This window comes from Sapajus apella, unplaced genomic scaffold (assembly GCF_009761245.1).
Source record: "Sapajus apella isolate SASKATOON/1434 unplaced genomic scaffold, GSC_monkey_1.0 scaffold47, whole genome shotgun sequence".
In the NCBI taxonomy this organism is placed as follows: domain Eukaryota; kingdom Metazoa; phylum Chordata; class Mammalia; order Primates; family Cebidae; genus Sapajus; species Sapajus apella.
The window spans coordinates 14,653,224-14,673,303 of NW_022436987.1; the positions used below are offsets into that span (position 1 = coordinate 14,653,224).

The 20,080-nt window shown below is 43.5% G+C and overlaps 1 protein-coding gene across 3 annotated transcripts in view; it reads left to right on the forward strand.

The window, feature by feature from the left end:
* The window catches only part of NAV2 (neuron navigator 2), a 404,334-nt gene that overhangs the window by 160,981 nt on the left and 223,273 nt on the right, over window positions 1-20,080 (forward strand). For 2 of the 3 annotated variants that reach the window (XM_032241073.1, XM_032241074.1), the window contains exons 5-6: window positions 3,664-3,922; window positions 15,979-16,139. In XM_032241073.1, the coding sequence (XP_032096964.1) occupies window positions 3,664-3,922; window positions 15,979-16,139 (420 nt within the window). Of the gene's footprint in view, window positions 1-3,663; window positions 3,923-8,097; window positions 8,167-15,978; window positions 16,140-20,080 lie in introns of all 3 variants that reach the window. The other variant, XM_032241072.1, reaches the window with a different exon arrangement.

The following is a 20,080-nucleotide window of genomic DNA, read 5'->3' on the forward strand; positions in this document are numbered from 1 at the left end:
TTTATTGAACACCATACTGAAAGTGAAAAACACAATGGACGTATGGATACTTGAAATACAGTTTCTACCGAGTGCCTATTGCTTTCACACCATAGTGAAGGTGAAAAATTATAATTAAAACCATCGCAAGTCAGTGACCATCTATACTGCATGATTCTATTTATGTGAAATGTCCAGAAAAGGCAAATCTGTAGAAACAGAAAGCAGATTAGTGGTTGCCTGGGAGTGGGTTTGGGGATTGATTATAAATGAGCATGAGGAATCTTTTTAGGGTAGAAATACTCTAAATCTAGAATTTGCTAAATTTACTAAATATCATTACATTGTACGCTTAAATTGATGAAATTTTACCTCAGTAAAACTGCTTTAAAAACCAGAAATATTACCATTGAGTTTTCTGTAATGTTGGATCATTCATGATTTTCCTTTCTGGACACCAGTGACTGTGGCATACAGGGGATGAGCAGAGAGAATGGACCACTTCTTCGGCTTCCTTTGGGTGAAGAGCTCTGTAGTGGGTTCTAAGGAGGCTGCAGATAGAATGGCCACATTTTCTCAGCCAAAAAGGGAAGTACAGGGTCAGGCAGTATCCTAGATGTACTCATTTTCTCATTTTATCTTCAATTAATTTCCATAACAATCCTATAGGAAAGGTACGGTAGGACATATGCCCATTTTAAAGAAGAAAACTGAGGCTCAGAGAGATTGAATCCTGTAAAATCTCGAAGTGTATAAATGATGGACTGTAGAGATTTAACCACAAGTTTTTCTTGCTTCAAATATGAAAGATCTTTGTTATAAAAATGCTGCCTCCTAAGAGGAAGTATATTTATTGGAGCAGTACTATAGTCTCTGACCAATGAACAAATGTTTTAGAGAACAGTGGCCATTCTGAGCAGTAAATAACTAAATGACCACGGTAGGAAGAGAATATAAGACTGGCTCCATTTGTCTGTACTAGGATTGGGCTGGTAGGTTATGGAGGGTGCTGATGCGAGCGTGCCTACTTTTTGTTTTTGCAGTGGACAACCCCTAACCCCCCAGGTATGCTGAATTGTTAGTTTCTCTCCTCTTGTCTTTTCTTGCATGGTTAAGAAAAAATGCATTATGGAATGCTTGAAATCCCAGAAAAATCAAGAATACTTAAATGCCCACCAGCTAGCTTAATAAAACATGATGGGTATACAAGTAAGGTTATACAGTACTAGGAAACTGAACCCTGAGTCAGAAAACTAGATTCAAATCCCAGCTCCAGTGTTTATTACCTTAGAGAAGTCATAAAACCTTTCTGAGTTTCTGTTTCCCCTTATGTGAAAGAGGGATAATGCTACTCACTTCCCATGTTGTAAGGATTAAATGAGATCATGCATTTAAAGAGCTTAGCCTGATACACACTGGTTAATAATAGTAGCTCTTATTGTTATAAACTATATGACCTGATAACTGTACAAGGCACTAAAAATAAATCTTACATAGATTTCTCCTATCCCCATAATTAGCAGTACTTTCTCCCTATGGTGAATTCAGTTTTGAGGGGAAATTGTTTTCTTAAGTTTAATAGGCACTAACATGCATGTCAGCCCTTGATCGGCTTATCTTGATTTTTGTCCCTAGCTCTTGTCACTGCCCAGTTGGGTGATTATCGATATGTCATTTCACTTTATGGGCCTTTCTTTTCCCGTAAGTAAAGTGAGTAGCCAACTGAATTATTTCATCCAAGCCGCACACTCTAATTCTCATGTATCACTGAGAATGTTTGGAAGCAGAAGTGGAATATGCTACAGGTGTGTGCCTCTCCTTTGGTTTCCTTACTGTGGAGAAGGAAGCATGGCTGAAGGGTTAAAGCTGAATTACCAAAAGAGGCAGAGGGGCTGGACTACTCCTTGAACCTTTCTCTGCTGCACACATCACACAGAGTGGTTTATAAGCAGTCATTTTACATCCTAACTTGTCCACGTCAGTCCTGGCTACCAACTGTGGTCCTGATATAATTAAGAGCTCCTGACTCCCTGGCTTTCATTCTCAAAAGTATCATAGTTAGCACAGTAGATTAAAAGGTCACCATAGTAAAAACTGTCATTTTTAAGTTATGAAGCTGGAGCTGTATGAGAATTGCATTCGATATTCTAGGGCTATAGTCATATTGGTTATTACCAAGACAAGTGAAGGACTTCACTGTTTAAAGAGTGCTTTTACCTAAATGTTCTCATTTGTTCTGCAAAACAACCTTGTGCAATGGGGCAGAGTGGTGTCAGTATTGCCCTTTAACTGAGGCCTAGAGAGATTAAGTGACTTGTCTGGGATTGCATAGCTAGTAAGTGATAAGAATACAGATTGAAACTCAGGGCCTAGGTTTTCCAAATGCTATGCTCTTGTCTACTTTGTCCTGTGATCAGAATCTGCTAGCTTCCAAAGTAGGGTATGAAGACTGGGTTCTAGAGGTTTGTATTGTCAGTTTCTTTGGAGCCTGGAGATAGGGATGTTCCGAGGGGAAGTAACTCAGCCTGACCTAATCAGCAAATCACACCGGGCGAAGGCACTGGCAGGGAGCCCTTCCTCCTCTGCATGGAATGGAGTTTGCTTCTGAAAGGACTCCGTTCATACCTTCTGCCTCTCAACTGGGCCTTGGAGGAAACTCTTTTTCCTCCACTAGCAGCCCCTTTCCCAGCCCAGGGCTAACCTGTTAAGTGTGCATTACCTACCCCTCTAACAAGGCCTTTGAAGATTTTTTGCTTCCCATCTGTCTTTCCCCCCTTCTCAGTTAAGAAAAACTTATTCTAGGGTGATAGGAAAGCAGAGAGGGCCAAGTATGTTTGCCCCCAAGGTTCCTTCTCCTCTGTCCCTCATGCTGGGTGGCCCTAGAACTTCACTCTCAGGGTCTGCTCAGACTCTGGCCATCTGCATCTAGTATTAACTGCATAGAAAGGAGGGATCACCCAAGGAGAAGCCCCTCATGAGCTGTAGCCTTTGCCTGTGAATAAATATTTTATTCTCCTCTGCAACTCTTTATGCATGCCTTGAAGCAAATGCATTTTAACGTTGAAAAATACTGTCTGGAGTATAAACAAAAATTGATTCCCACTCTGTTCTAATTTCTTTTAATGTAGGGAATATTTTGTGTGAGTCCATTACGGAAGCAAGGGCTTATAGCCTATTATTTATTCAGCAGATGAGAGACACAGAGCCACATATTTGAGAGTAGGATGGCTGGGGAAAGCAGAGCATGGGTCATGGAGTGGGACAGCAGCCACCTGGCACACTCTGTGGCTTGAAGCTTAGAACGTGGACTTGGCAGAAGCCAAGTGCAATGTGAGGACCCAGGAGCTTCCTCCAGTGCCAGAGGGCCTCCATCCTCTGCCTGTGTAACAAGCACAGTCTTGCTGGAGACGCTTGCTTTTTCAGTGGTGTCCTTACTGAGAATTTCCTCTTGGCACCTACCAGACATCCAGTTGCAACTTGCCTTGTGTATCCACTCTAATACTAATGGCGAGAATAAGCTAATTTCTTTGTGGTTTAGGCCCGATTTCAATTGACTGTGATACCAATGAAGTGTTCGAGAAGCCTGTTATCCTAAAGAAATTAAACTCACGTGCAGGCTGAAACAGCCCGTTGAACAGGAAGAAGGGCTCCCCATCTGACAAGAGTCTCTTTATTGTCTTGCAGAGATCAGGAATGGAAACCTCAAGGCCATTCTAGGCCTCTTCTTCAGCCTCTCCCGATACAAGCAGCAGCAGCAGCAGCCCCAGAAGCAGCACCTCTCCTCACCTCTGCCGCCCGCTGTGTCCCACGTGGCCGGGGCCCCCTCCCAGTGCCAGGCTGGCACTCCTCAGCAGCAGGTGCCAGCCGCTCCCCAAGCCCCGTGCCAGCCTCACCAGCCCGCGCCACATCAGCAGTCAAAAGCACAAGCTGAAATGCAGTCCAGGTGGGGCTCCTTGCCAACTGATGGTTTTGATTTTTAGGCACCTGCCTCCGCTTAGACCAATCTCTAGGCTATCCTGTATGGGTTTTTCATTTGCGCTTCTTCAGTGCTGAGAGCTATTGGTGGTTAGTGGGGAGTTAGCATGGCCTTGAAATGGATGCAGTGAGGAGCCCTTCTTGTGTCTGGCAGAGATGTATACTTTTATAGGTCGGAATTGCCAGCAGCCAAAGCTAATTAGCTGCTCCTGCTATTACTCTGGACTATTACACACATGCTCATAGCAATAAACAGCCCCTAAAATAAACTTCAAACCCCTTTCGTGTGTTTGCCTACAAGCCAAATGTTCAATATTATACATGAGAGTAGTTTTACTTAGTGGTGGTAAAAGTTCTAGTCCATTGGATGCCTCTCCTTTGCCAGAACAGAAATATAGAGGGCACCGAAGAAAGGTGGCAAAGGAGGCAGCCATCCGTCTTGAGCAGGGCAGCATTGCCTAATGGGAGCAATTACCATTAAATGTGATTGTGTTGTGTTGAACTAAGATGGGAAGAGTCCCACCATGCAGGAGTGATCTGCAGGGTTAGGGCCTGGATTTTGTTCCCAGAGAGACATGTTTGCCAGTCAGACTCACCAGGTACAAGCCGATTGCCTCTGTAGTTACCATCTACTGTGCTACAATGGAAATAGTTGCGTGTCTAAACAACTCTGCAAAATACCACCCTGTAAAACTTTTGTCTAAATGGCAGTAAAAACAGGAAGATTTTAGGCACTAGAAGGTTTTTGACTCGAGGTCAAGTTCTGCAGAAAAGTTCATATTGTTTTCTTTTAAGCCAGAAGTCTTCAGCTCTAAACCCTAAATGTCACTGATCAGATTGATTGCTTGAATTCATCCAGTGTGTGCTGAAGAGTAATGGCCTTTTCTTTCCATTCCCCCAAAGCACCAGAATTAATAATGGTAAGGCTTCTCACACACCTTGATATACATTTTATTACTCGTTGTAGTTGGGCAGAGCACAAAGCTGCTCAAACACAGCTGTTGCCTTATAGACAGTTATAGCCTTCTTTTTTTCTCATGAGAAGTTCTGTTTCCCAATTGTGATGGTGTTAAAACCAGCAGTGATGGGTGCAATGTAAATCAGGCCCCCTAATTAATTATCTAATTATATCCAGTTTGCATTATGGAAATTTGTGGGATGGGAGAGACGCCTGGACTAGCAATGAGGAACAGACAGCCTAGCAGCCAGTTGCTAAACCCTTCCCTGGAGAACTGCCTGAGTGGGAGTCACTCCCAGTCACAGCTTCCCTGATGGACATGGATGATTTAAATGATCAGGCATCATTTCCCAAACTGCATTCTGCAGAGTGCTTATTCCCTGGGATGTTAACTTGGGTCATTGCAGGAGAAGAGTTGTGTGGGGGAAAATATTGGAAGATAATTGGGGTTAAATTGTTATATGGCTGTTATTGTAGGTCTACTCAGATCCTTGAATCTGCCAATATGCATCTGTTAATTTAATTGGTATTAAGCCTCCCATGTGCCAGGCACTGTTCTAGGCCCTTGGGAGTCAAAAATGAATGGGATTGCCATGGTGCCTGCTATTTCATGCTCCTAGAGGAGACAGGCACAGAAGCACATGAACAGGGAAGGAGGCTATCAGATAGTGATCAGTACTACAATAAGATGATGGGATTCAGAGGGGCTGGGCTGCTAATTTAGGTTTGGTTGATAGGAAATCTCTCTTGAGACATGAAAAGTAAGCTTGTTGTGTTAGAAGAGCATAAACAAGGCTATTACAGCTTAGCAGGGGAGGAGAGGAACCAGTGATAAGGTAGTTTGGAAGGAGAGAGGGCTGCTACCATTTATGTGGATGACAGCGAGACCTGTGGTCCCTGGAGTTGTGCATTGCTATGGCACTCAGGACCCATCATAGAGTACCAGCTAAACTGGATAGGGTTTGGACTCCATTCTAAGGGTGACAGGAAGCCATGGGAAGTCTTAAAGTCGTAGAAAGAGTTGATCTGATTGGCAGTTTTAAAAATTCACCTTTGCTTCTCTTTGGAGGAGATTGTGGAAGACAAGAATGGAAGGAAAGATGCCAGTTGAGAGGACTTTGCAATACTATAGATGAGTTGTGTCAAGGTAATAGAAGCAGAAATGGAGATGGACCAATTCTGAATCCTTAGGGAGTTGAGCTAAGAGGCCTGCAAACAGATTAACTCTCTGGAGTGATGGAAAGAGAGGAATAACAGATGAAGCCTAGATTCCTGGTTTGAACAGTTAAGTAAGTGATGGTATTATTCTTTGAGATGTGGAAGCCCAGGAGAGCAGGTATGCATTATGGATGTTCAGACAGGTGGTGACACAGAAAGGAGCATTCTACAAACTTGGCAACAGCATTCTTCTTATTTTATGGAACATTTCACTCTAAGGAACATGTATTAAGAAATACTGGTTTGTGTCACTGAGCTTTGCTGGCCTGAGGCATCCGTTTCCATAGTAGGTGTTTGTTGTCTTAAAATAACCAGATATTCCAGTCAGAGCACCCATCTCCCAGTAAGCCAAAACATCCTACTATTGATGAGTGCTTTACCTGAACAAGAGCCAAACTTACTTGAGTCAGATTTTTATATTCATTTATTCCAGCTACAAAGTGTCCTGCCATCATGGTCCCCTGACCCTACAGGTGACACGGACTGGGCTTTGGGTTGCTGTATGTCCTCACTCACCCTTCATCTTACCCAGGTTGGGTTACTTCTGCAGGAGGCTGGTTTTATTCACCGGATCTGGATACTTTCTAGTTTTACTTCTAAAGGATAATCTTGTTCTCAAGGTCTAGGGATATGCTATTCCCACAGCAACACTCTGGCTATAAATTTAAGAATGATAAAATTACATCAGTGGCTCAGTCTCCAGAGTCTATCTTTGATAAGCAAAATTCCAAGGGCAGTGGTTTGGACCCTTGATTATTAATGTCAAATGTTGGTGCAAACCCCCACATGGTTTGTTTTGTTTTTCTTTTAGAACTCTGCTTAAAAACTATTTTGAAGCTGTCTAGATTCAGCACTCCTGAGGGGTAGAAAGCACTAAAACTTCGACAACTTTCCATGAAGTTTGCTAGTAAAGGAGTTATGGAAGTTGGCAAAGAAAAATCTGAGACACTGGCTTGAAGGAATCAGAGCAAATCCTCCATGACAGCCTCATAGAGGTTTACTTTGCTTCTTTGCTTCAGCTCATCTCACAACTGGCATGGTGGCCAAGAACTTAATCCACATTTCACCCTGTGAAATTCTTTCCTGGTCCAGAGTCCAGGAGAGGAGCATAGTCTCCAGGACTTGCTTTTTTCTCCATCTGTTTCTGCACAGATAATCAGTATTCAGTTACTAAGGAATAACCCAGAAAATGACTTTTTTTTTCTCCATTCTCCTCTCTCTCTTCACTCCCTAAGAGTAGTAAAACCAACAAATTATTTCTCACCTCAGATGCTTCTATGAACATGATACAGGATGTATGGATGCAAGAAAGATAAAGATTTCTATTGTTAAAGCAGTAAATAAAGTAAATAAGTTTAACTTTTTCCTTTATTAAGCCTAACTAAAATTCTTCATATGTACCAATTTATAGTACAAGAAAAAATCTATTGAGTTTAACAAGCATTAAATGGTCACTTCTAAAGCACTAAAAGCAAAAATTCCCAAGACAAGCAACATCTGGGTATAGATTTGCAAAAATCTATCCCCTTGTTTTGGGTCACCTTTATGGGATACTGAGGATATTCATCTGAAAAGCATCCAAGTAGAACAAGCATGTGAAATAGAAACATCTCAGTACTTTAGAAAGGCATAAAGTTTATTTACTTGTTAGGGACCCCATGCCTTAAGGCCTTAGTTTGAGAATAAGGCCTTAAGACAAGAAATACATTTAATGTTTAAAGAAACACACACAGGCATACATACCCGCAAGCATTCTTACATAATCTTAAAAGCAGTTTCTTCACATTGGAAATCTATCAAATGTGTAAAGTAAGACCTAGAAAGAAAGCTGCATGTCATAGAAAACAGTGGGCAGTAGGAAAATACAGCAGCATCCTCATTGTCAGAAGACCCTTAGGATTTGCGTGTCTAATGTATCTTCTCTCTCCTCACTCAGCTCTTCCACTTTTTTCTTTCTTATCATGCAGTGCATCATCCAAGGACTCATCTCAAAGCAAAATCATCCGCTTCACTCTGGGCCAGAAAAAGATATCTAGGTTAGACTTTCTTTGTGTCCTGCAAAGCATGGTTTAATCCCAACCCACTGTTCCATTGTTCCCTCTGCTCTGGCTGAGTTTCCCTTTGATCCTCTCCCCATTTCATGTTTGCAGTTCCAGAAAACTAAACGTGCTTTGGCTAATGGTCCGATGGTGTAGAGTTTTGAAAGTGACCATGGGATTGTTGCAAGTGTGTGCAGGGAGTAGTGACGGAGTGTAAGTGAGTTTGAGGTGTACGTGACGTTTTGCATTTTCTTGACTTTTGGCTTTGATGGCTTTGTTATCAAAATCCATTCTGATTTAGGTAAAGGTGAGTTTCTAGATAGTTTTTATAGTGGTTTTATGATGAGTTTGCTCCCTGCTTCGTCCTGGCCCTAATCCTACCTCACCTGCATCTCATTTACGTGTGTTGTGCTTTGTGTTGTTGTTGCTAAAATTACTAATGTGGGTTTGGCTTACTCTTGAGTTATAAAGACCTGAGCATGAATCCATATTGGGCAGAGGACACAATTCAGCAAGGCAGCTATGTCTCATTTTGTTTCTGGATGCTCTTAGGTGCCATGGAGACTGCCTCCATTACCTGAGAAATAGAAAATAGTCTTGTTGATGAGCTAGTCTCTTAATTCAGACTTTGACCTGTCAGCTGCCTCCTATGAGGACTCATTCTATGGTATGGGAAAAGCCAGTTACACCACGTTGCATCATTATATCTACTGTTATTTTAAAAGTATCAACAGCTAACATTTATTGAATGCACAAGTTCGAATGTGTCATCTTATATAATCCTCACTCCAGGTTTCATGAGGTAGGTCATATCATTATCCCCATTTCACAGATGAGGAAACTAATATTTAGGAAGTTGTGTCATTGTACCCAAGGTCACACACAAAAAAGTGGATGAACCAGGATTTGAACACAGGTGGTCTAACTCAGAACCCTCACTGTAACCACAGTGCTACACTCTCCTCCCCCTCCTTCAATTCTGGTATCTCTGTGGTTGTTGAGGCTGCTTTTTAATATCTTATGTTTCAACCACTACTCTTGGCTTTTTCTCTCACACTGCCCTTGTAGCATCCTAACAGAAATTGCTGCTGGGGTAGAATCTCCTCCTTATTCTGACTGGTATTTATTTTTTATTGAATTCTTATTTAAGGGGATGGGAAATTCATACTCATACCTGTCTTCATTTATCGCAAATACATCCTGAATAACTGCTCACTTGCTGCCCCATGTGTTAGGGACCTCTAGGTGCCTTTCCTAGCCAGAGTTTTCTCTTTTTTCTCTCTTCTCTTCCTCTTCTCTTCTATTCTCCTTTTTCTCTTCTTTTTCTTTTCTGAGACAGGGTCTCGCCCGCTCTGTCGCCCAGGCTGGAGTGCAGTGACATGGTCATAGCTCACTGCAGCCTTGACTTCCTGGGTTCAGGCAATCCTCCCATATAATCTAGGACTACAGGCACATGCCTCCACACCCAGCTAATTTTTTTTTTTTTTTTTTTTTGGTAGAGGTGGGGTCTCGCAGTGTTACCCAGGCTGGTCTCTAACTCCTGGGCTCAAGCAATCCTCCTGCCTTGGCCTCCCAGGGCCCTGGGATTACAGGTGTGAGCCACTGCTTCGCCCAGCCTAGAGCTTGGTTTTCTAAAGTACTTACACTTAGGGAGATCCAGCTCAGGCTCTGCCTGGCTGGTGAGGGAGAAACCATATAGCAGTGTGCTTCTCCATAGAGCAAGTCAGCACATTACCCAGACTTGATGGAGGGGGACTGGAGGAACCTAGTTTGTCACTGCTTCTGGTAGCCATGGAGAAGGTAGCTGTTTTCCCTGACAAAGAACACCAAGCCCAAGTCAGAACAGACACCCACTGCTCTGGCAAACTGGTCCTTTCCCAGTTAAATTGAATGTCACACAAATGCACATACATAGGAAAGGAAAGGGGAGGGATGAGCTGGAAGGAAACGTGAAATCTAGTGCCTGTTCCCACAATGTGTTCAGTCCTGTAGGATAGAGAAAACAGGAGCTAGCTGGGGAAATATCTAATTGGAAGCACATGCCCATCCCGTGAATGATTTGTTGTCAGACCCAGATGATGGAAGGAGGCAGTGGGAAGAGAGGAAGCACTGGAAGATGAGGGCGTGTCAACCCTGCCCGGAGGCTGGACTGGGCACAGTGCTTCTGGGTTTACCCGGAGCAATGATGTGGCTTTCCCTTTGTGTCATATCCCCCACTTAAGGTTTCTTTGAGATTCATTTTTGTCTCTGCCAAGGCCAATGAAGGGATGGTTCCTTGTTTCAAATGAAGCCTTTGAAGGCTCTTCCTTGCCTTCTCTACACCCCCATTTCCCCACCACCAGCCTTGAGCAGGATCCTATGAAGAACTTTAGCTGATCAGATACCACTAAGCGCAGCAGTAAAGTTTGGTTGCCAAAAGAAGCAGCCCTATCCCTTCTGATAGAGTGAGCCACCTCCCCCAGAACTCTGGAAATAGGTCTCTTGTTGGAGACCAAACACTGTTGAAACACCTGCCAGCACCCAGCACCTTGATGGGCACCAGGGATATTGAGAAGGATGAGAAGCCTCATCTTGAATCTGGATGTGGGGAAGGGGCGTATGAAGGCAATCAATACAAGGGTGAAAGCTCTCCGTTTATTTCTGCCTTTGACCACTCTTATTGCCGCTTGGCCTCCCTGGTGAGCCCAGGGAGGCTTATTTTACCTGCAGGAGGCAGAGAAACATAGTGGCTAAGAGGTGTCGTTAAACCTAAGTGAAGGCTCATCCTTACCACTTACTGTTGGTGTTACCTGGGCAAATGATTTGATCACCATGAGCCTGGGTTTCCTTATTGGTCAAATGGGGTAATCTTGCCTTGCTCACAGCATTATGAGGCTTAAATAAAGTCATTTAATTAATAATTATAAATAATAATGAATTAATAAAGCCATCCCTTAGCACCTGACCTATAATCAGTGCAGATATGGCAGTGTTGGTATTTTGGGTTCATCTGGGCCAGGTGAGGCAACCAGGCTGCCTCTAGAAAGTTCCATAGAATTGATCTGTATGCAACCATCCTGTAGAAAAGAGGCAGTGGGCTTAGTAGCTTGGTCCTCTCTGCCCAGCTGCTGGGCTGAAAAACAGATGCCATGGAAATGAGAGATTTAGTATTTAATCATCTTGCCTGGCAAAAAGCATCTCTGATTATGACCGCCCCCCACAAACCCCTGCATGTGCACACAAGCTGCCATCCTTCCTGGGAGGGGCCATCCTCTGCTCCCAGGCTTTGAAGTGGTTTTAGGGGAAATAACTGCTTTTCTTTTTGTCATTGGCACGTACATCGCATGGAGCAGAGCATGCTGGGAATGACAGTTTTACCGCCCTCCTTACTTGGCTCTGCACACATTGGAGAAAATGACCATGGCTCTAACAGCAGCAGGATTGTTCCCCCACTGCTTACACAATGTCCCTTAAGCTTAATATTTTAAAAACCCAACATGTGTATGTTTCAAAGAACCCATCTGTGTTCTCTTATTTGTAGCTGTGTTTGGACCTAGAGTGATTATGAGAGGTCAAGTTCCTCTTGGGAAGGAGCTGTTGGGACTTTCTGGTGCTGTGACGGTGCAGGGTTGACCTGCCATGCTCCCCTCTCCCTGCGCTGCCTCAGTGAGACAGGCCCAGCAGGCAGCATCTGTTGTGATACCTGCAGCTGTTCCACAGGAGCCAAGACCTAGCTCTTCAGCAAACAGGGATTCTAATGCTCCAGATGGCAGAAGCTTCCACAGTGGAGGTTGATAGACATTCCCATGATACACAAGGATGTTAACAATAATGAATTTCAAAATGTTAGCCAGAGGCCTCAGACCTGCGCCACTGGTAAACTAGAAGATACTCTGCTTTTCAACTCTGCCTGCACTCTCAGCCTCCGTAGTTATCACTGCATCCCTGGAGGGCAGGACCAAGTCCAGGCCCCGTGGCGTGACATACAAGGTCTTCCCTTCCATGCCCTGCTTGCTTCTCTAGGCTTGTTTCCTCCCACTCTGTCCCTGGAGTCCCAGCACACGCCAGCTGTTTCTCTCCTCTGTACTTTCTGCAGGGTTTTCCTCAGAGTGGCATGCTCTGCCCCCTGCTTTCCCATCCTCTACTCACATTCCCATTCAGTATGCCAGGGTCTTTCACACACAGCCTTTCCTTTCACACACAGCCTTTCCTTTTACACACAGCCTTTGCTCTGGGGTCTTTTACACACGGCCTTTCCTGATCATCTCACAACCTCCAAGATCTTCATTTCCTTCTCTGAATACCTTCTGAACTTCACGTATTTTATCAATACGCATGTAATCTAGATGTCAGCTGAGGTCGACCGGCCCCTTGAGATCCGGGTAAGATTGAGCATTCTAGCTCTGCATCTTTCAGTTTGTAGAAAGTCCAGTGGCCTCCCAGGTTTTGCTCAGGTGTCTCCGGTTCTTGTGGTCACCTTTGGCTTTGAAATCCTGCACTTAAACTCCTGTACTTAAAAGTTCAGTCTAAATTAGTTCCATTTGTGGATGTACTCATCATCCCGAGAGATATTTTGGTTCCCCCTGTGTGAATCCAGGCTTAGCATTTTTTCTGTCTTCCCAGTTACCACACAGTCATTATGGCCTTTGTCAGTGAACCAAATTTTGTTGAAAATGTCAGATGGAGGGGGCTTACTTTGGAGCAAGCAATGGTCTAAGCCCATTTACAATAGAACCTAATTGTTAAACTAGAGTCAACATAGATTCTGTCTGCATGGTGGAAAAAGTACGTGGTCTCCATTCAGTTTTCTGATTTAGTCAAGGGCAGGTTGATTTCCTGACTAGGGTGTGGAGGTGATAGTGGTTGGGGGTGGACAGGAGCTGACTTGAGCTTTGTGGTGGCTTTTGGACAGCCATATGTAAACTGTTCTCCTTTTGCCATGTCAGCTGTGCTCACAGCCCTCAAGTACTCCTTCTCCATGTCCCAAAAGGCTTGGCACAGTGCTGCAGCCATTTGAACAACACGCTGCTTCCATCAAAAGAGCACCTAGCCACTGACTCGGTGAAAAGAATCTGATCATGACAACCCAAGGGAAACCCAGAACTGTCTTAGTTATTCCAAAACCAGGGATGTTTCATCCCAGAGAGTGGAGCCCACAGACACTCCAAGTCTAAGACCTCAGCCAGCCACAGATACTTGGATTGAGTAGTTTCTCTTCTGGAATGTTCTTAGGGAGATGATGAGCCCTGCTTGCCAAAGCCTATCTTGCCTCTTTGAAAATGTTTATCTCAGACTCTTGTATATTGATTTTTGTCCAGCTCTCTATGATACTTTAACCTTGACTCATCTATTTTCTTCTTGATTTATCCGATTCTTTCTTGTGCCATGGCATGTTTCTTTTATGCCAGTGTCCAGTCCCTTCATGTACCTGTGTTCAGTGGAGAAGATGAGAAAGGAAACTCACATGCACTGGCCAGACATTAAGCCATTTCAGATTTACAGTTATACCCAATGGTATAGCTGTTAACTGTTGGGTGTAACTGTAAATCATTATTCATCATTATTCCAAAGTTACAGGTAAGGAATATGAATCTCAGAGAAGTTTTGAGACTGCTCCAATGTCTTGTGTGTGGAAAAGCCTGTATCCTATCCATTACACCATGCTGCCTCACAGAGGACCATACTATCTACCTGATTCAAGATATTGTTTCCCATCCTGTGCTTTGATTGCCTGCCTCTATAAAGTCCTTATCCTGTCCTTAAAATCTGCTGTGGTTCAGCCTAGGGTCAGCACAGTGGGGGCTCTCCAGCAACTCTGAAAGGAATGCATCTATGCATCTTCTCCTTATTCATTGCTTTTTGCTTCCCTGCTCTCTGCAAATTCCACACTTGCAAAGAGAAGTAGAATGCTGTGACCTGCCTTCCCCTACACCACTTAATACTATTGCTCTGACATCATCTTGGAACAAGTCCGTAATCCTTTTCTAGGCCTATCTGTGGGCATAATGATTCCCGAAGACTATGTCTGGTTTAAAAAGTCCAGCCCAAGGGAGGCCCAGATCGTCACCTGTAGAAGCTCTTCCATTGGATGTGAGTAATCAGATAACACTGACTTGAAGGACTTGCAGAACATTGTTTGCATTGCGAGCAGAACCAAGTGGTACTAAGATCTCACTGTTGGACCTCCTTGACCAGATATGCTAGCCACATCTGGTCCCCAAACACAGGCACTGGCACTGCTAGTATTTTGTACTCTATTCTGTGCCTGTCTTTGTGTAGTGAATGTTCTCTCCAAACAAGATGGGGTAAATTAACCAAGGGGCAAATCCTCACAGCGCAGCGGGAAGTGATTCTCACTGCAGCGTGTTGGGGGAAGAGCTAAACCCCTTCCTTCTCTCCCAGCTCCCAGTCAGGGAATTGGGCCAGCTTCTTCTTAACTGTATAAATTTTACAGTTCCTCACACCAGCTCATGTTCTCTGTTTACTCTACAACCAGCTTTCTTGCTCCGCCAACAAGAAAAAGTTTAAAGTGATTGCTTGCTTATATCTAAAATGCTTCCAGACTGTAGACCTCTTTGGTGCTTACAGGTTTGCATGGAAAGAAAAGGCTGAAAGCTTTATGAGTTGAAAATTCAGACTTATCACTAGATCTAATGCTAGTCAGCTGAGGTTCCAGTGGCTTTTAAACACAGCTAAGTGGATTTTAGCTGAAAGATACAACTAAACATTTCATCATTTATTCATCTTTCAACTTTAATTATTGGCAACAGCCTGCTTAGTAATTCCCTGGACCAAAATTCTGATTTGAGGAGTCTTACCATTAACTCTTTGGTAAATGGACCCTAATATCTTTAGACACATTATGGAGAAGTCTGGTGACTTTATTTCCCAAACCACCCAAAATGAGGTGTTTTATTTAAAGGGAGAGTGTGTGTTTGCCTTTAGGCTAACAAATTTCTGGCAGTTTTACAGAAAGAATGTATGATGTTATCCATCTACTGTGCAGAGAAGTTGCACTTTAGCCTCAAAGTAATGCCTGTGGAGACAGGTTGTCAGGTGTTGAAGGAAAATGTATGTGTGGACAAGTGTTTCCAACCAACTTTAAGTTTTCATCGCAAATATGTTGGGTTCTGAGTGGTAGCAATTCACTTTCTCACCATTATAAAGGCTTTTCCTTGATACCTACAACCCCAGATTATGGCAAACAGTTTTTATACCTATCAGAAGAGATGCACACACAAGGTTAACAGCTTAGAGTCCTCCAAGGCCTCTATGTTCCATGCTGATAGAATTAGAAATAACATGGCTTCATCCTACTAAAAAACAAAAATACTTATCCCAGAGGAAAAAATGAACTTCATATATATATATATATATTCCTTTGAGCAGAGTGAAAAATTTTTTTGAGATGGAGTTTCATGCTTGTCACCCACGCTGGAGTGCAATGGCGCAATCTCAGCTCGTTGCAACCTCCCCATCCCGGGTTCAAGTCATTCTCCTGCCTCAGCCTCTCGAGTAGCTGGGATTATAGGTGCCCTCCACCATGCCTGCACAGATGGGATTTTGCCATGTTGAACTTTGAACTTTTAATCGACAAATATATTTCTTCCTCAGAATTTTTCACTCTGCTCAAAGGAAAGCTTCACGTTTTGCTGCTGGACTTTGCTGGGGTCATTACCTGCCTGCATGTTTGTAATGGTTCCACCAAATTCTTTGACTGGAAACCTCCTCACAATGGCTTGGGTAGTTTCTTTAACCTCCTGCATGGTGCAGTTCCTTCTTCCCACACACTGAGACGGAGTGCATTATCCTGTTGCTTTTGTGTTTTAGACTTCCAGGTCCTACCGCGAGGGTATCCGCTGCAGGCAGCGAGGCCAAAACACGCGGAGGGTCAGCTACTGCTAACAACCGGCGCAGCCAGAGCTTTAACAACTATGACAAGTCCAAACCGGTCACCTCCCCACCCCCACCACCAAGCAGCCACGAGAAAGGTGAGTCGCCTTCTTGAGGGGCCTTTTGGCATCCTCCTCCAGAGCACATCTATCTAGTTCCTTTGGGTGAATTTGGTTGGGGTCCTGGGGACTGGTTGCATTTGCGGTAAAAATGGGTTACAAGGACATATTTGTCAGGCAGGAACTTTACTAGCCAGAGGCATTAATAAAGTGGGGAAAATATTGTTACATTCACCAGCAAAAATAATGTGCTGTCTTTGTTTGGGTGGGGGCCCACAGATACCTGGCTATGGATAGAAGAAATACAGCATTTGGAATTTGAAAATACATTTTCATAGACTATGTTCCATATATTAAGCAATTTTTCAGAAATGCAAGCTTCTTGGAGCATGCATTTTGTGAACTATGATAAACTTTTTTATCCATCAGAAATAATGTGAGGGGAGTTAGGAACAAGAGGTTTTTCACCCTTTGAAAAAATCAGGAATGTGGATTGGCTCATTGAAGATCTTGGCTACATATAAGGAGTAGACAGCATTGCTCTAGGAGTTGTGATGTAACTTTTGCCATAAAAGGATATGATTTTTTTTTTTTTTAACTCTACACAGTACTGAGTTTTTAGGATGGAGATAAATGGTGAACAGCCCTGTGAGGGCTCTGAGGTAGTTTCAAAGATTATTCAAAAAGAAGTAGAGCCTTCCTTCATTCCTTCTAGGCGAAATAGTCTAGACATCTTTGGGAAATATATTCCGGTCCCCTGGAAGCATTTCCTACCTGACGTTATGGAAGCTTCCTGGGGCTGTCTAGATGGTGTTTCTCTATTTCCAGGAAACTGCCCCCTCATTCCCTAAAGTGCCCCAAGAGCATGGGCAGCCTTCCTACTGTGAATGAGCTTGAAATCTCCGCCATCCTCTCCTCTAACTCAGGGTCACTTGATTTAGTGGAACTGAGCTCCCCCAAGTGTTTGCTATTCACTTTATCTTTTCCTCCCCATGTATGAAGGAAATGTATACAGGGCTGACAGATGTGTATGGAAAAAGGTTTCCCAGCCAAGGCACTTGGAACTCTGCAAATGGCACTAAAGCCATAACCAGGATGTCTCCACCCCTCAAGACTTTGCCATCCAGCCCTTAGTTTCTACTTCAAGCAACCATTTTTACTCTTCTTCTCTCTCTTTTTTCCCTTGCTTCCCCTTTTCTCTCCCACTTTCCTTTTCTTCACCATACTCGTGTTTTTTGGTTTTTTTTGGGGGGCGGGGGTGAGGGGGGACGGAGTTTCGCTCTTGTTACCCAGGCTGGAGTGCAATGGCACGATCTCGGCTCACCGCATCCTCCGCCTCCTGGGTTCAGGCAATTCTCCTGCCTCAGCCTCCTGAGTCGCTGGGATTACAGGCACGCGCCACCATGCCCAGCTAATTTTTTGTAGTTTTAGTAGAGACGGGGTTTCACCGTGTTGACCAGGATGGTCTCGATCTCTTGACCTCGTGATCCACCCGCCTCGGCCTCCCAAAGTGCTGGGATTACAGGCTTGAGCCACCGCGCCCGGCCCCCATACTCGTGTTTTTTAAGTGTGCTTAGATTACAAAAATAATATATGCTTGTAAAATGGTATAAGTATCAGGTAAAAGTTTTCCTACATATTCTCCTTAGAGTACAAATATGCACCATTCTATGTATATCCATCCAGAACTTTCACAATGCATTTATATGTATATGTGTATGTAATAGAAAGGTTTGTGTTTTTACATTGATGTGTGTAAGCTAAACTTTTTGAGTACCTACCATGTGCCTTATTTTATCCCCATTTTACAAAAGATGAAACTAAAGCAAAGAAAGGTTAAGTACTTGCTGAAGTCACATCAGAGATAGTGATAGATGGAGTTGGATTTGAACCCAGGGACTTCGGTTTCAGAACCATGATTAATATCATGCTTCCCCTGGAAGTGACAAACAAATGCTTGAAGCTTTGCCTGTTGAGGGCTAGTTGGTTGGCACATGACGAGAGAGTTGGGAAGAGGTTAGGAAAAGCTTGTGCTGGGCCTCTCCTCATGGGTCAATCTACCCTTGCCCCATGGTTATTTGGGGAGAAGCTATCATAAACAATCTGAAAGGTGGATGTGAGATCCAAGTCCAAAAAATGGTGAAAATAAAGGTAAAAGTTCCTAGTGGATGGAACAGGGTAGGAGGATACTGTATTCTAGAGCCACCTACAGGTGTGCCCACCAATGCTAAGACAGCCACTGACCTGTCCCTGCCCTCGGCAAAGGCTCCCACATGTGCTCTGAGCAGCCTGAGAACAACGAGGCCCCTTAAATGCCTGTGGTGCAAATTCCAGTAGAGGCAGTGTCCCAGGGAAAGACTTTAGTGCCAGAATAAAGAAAGGGAAGTCATATTTATTTATTAAGTGCATATTATATGCCAGGGACTTTGATTTTCTTTCTTTCTTTCTTTTTTATGTTTTTTTTTTTGAGATGGAATCTCACTCTGTCACTCAGGCTGGGGTACAGTGGCACAATCTTAGCTCAGCCTCCCAAGTGGCTGGGATTACAAGTGTCTACACCACACCCTAATTTTTGTATTTTTAGTAGAGACAGGGTTTCACCATGTTGGCCAGGCTGGTCTCTAACTCCTGACCTCAAGTGATCTGCCTGCCTCGGCCTGCCAAGGTCCTGGGTTTATAGGTGTAAACCACTGTGCCTGACCTGATTTTCAGTATGGTACCTGATCTTTACAAATGTTCTGTGAGGTAAATACTATTAACCCAATTTTACAGGCAGAGAGAATGAAGTTAATAGAGATTAAGTAACTTGCCTTCACGGGTAACTAAGCACTGGAATTATATCCAGGTTCCACTCCAGGATTCAAACTCTGGCTTCGTCCTATCCTTGGGGAGGTCTGTTATGAGGATAAGGTGAGATGGTACATGTGGGAGTGTTACATGAGCTGTGATGCTGGAAAACTCTTGTGAGGAGTCACAATGATAAAAATAACTGATGGTGGTCCCAGTCTGTGAAAGGGTGCATTTATTCTCTCCCCTACCCTGGGCTGTCCCAGGTTTTTTTTATACTAACTTTTTCAACCATCCTGAGGTAGAAGGCCAGTGGAAGTTTACTTTCAGATACTTCTGCATTTCCTCCGCCTTTTCCATGGTTTCTGTGTTCTCCCTTGAACCTGACCTGTTGATTATAGCTCCTGAGGTAGCCAGCCCACATGCAGAGTGAAATAACTCAACCACCTAAGTAAGACACAACAGGTACCTGGACAAGGTCATCTCTTGTCCTTCACCTTGAGAAGTTCCATCTCAGAGAGGGATGCTCTTGTGAACAGATGAACCACCGTTTGTTGTGGTGGGTGCTGTAGCTGAGGCGTGGACTGTTTTCAGGTGAGGTAAAGTCTGTGATGTAATCCCATCACCCATGTTCCTTCATCCTTCACCAAAGCCTTCCTGTAAGTGAGTCAGACCCTGACTGAGTCATGTTCTGGCAATTCACTCTCAGGTGAGCCAATTCATAGACTACTTTTTAAAAAAGTAATGGCAGAATACCTATAACATAAAATTAAATCTCTTAACCATTTTAATCAATAATGTTAAGTGTGTTCACATTGTGGTGTAGCCAGTGTCTAGAACCTTTTCATCTTGTAAAATGGAAACTTGGTACCCATTAAACAGTAACTCTCCATCACCACCTCCCACCAGCAACCCCTGGCAACCACTATTCTACTTTCTGTTTCTATGAGTGAGTTCTCTAGATACCTCATGTGAATGAAATCACACAGCATTTATCTTTTTGTGTATGGGTACAGAGCTTCTGAAGAATAATTGCTTATAAAGCACTTTAGGATACTTCTGAGAAAATAATAAACACTGAGAAGATTTTATCTATCAAAATATGATAGTATATGCACAAAAATATGGAATAATATAAATAAAGGGCTTATTTCACTTAGTATAACGTCCCCAAGGGACATCCATATCATATC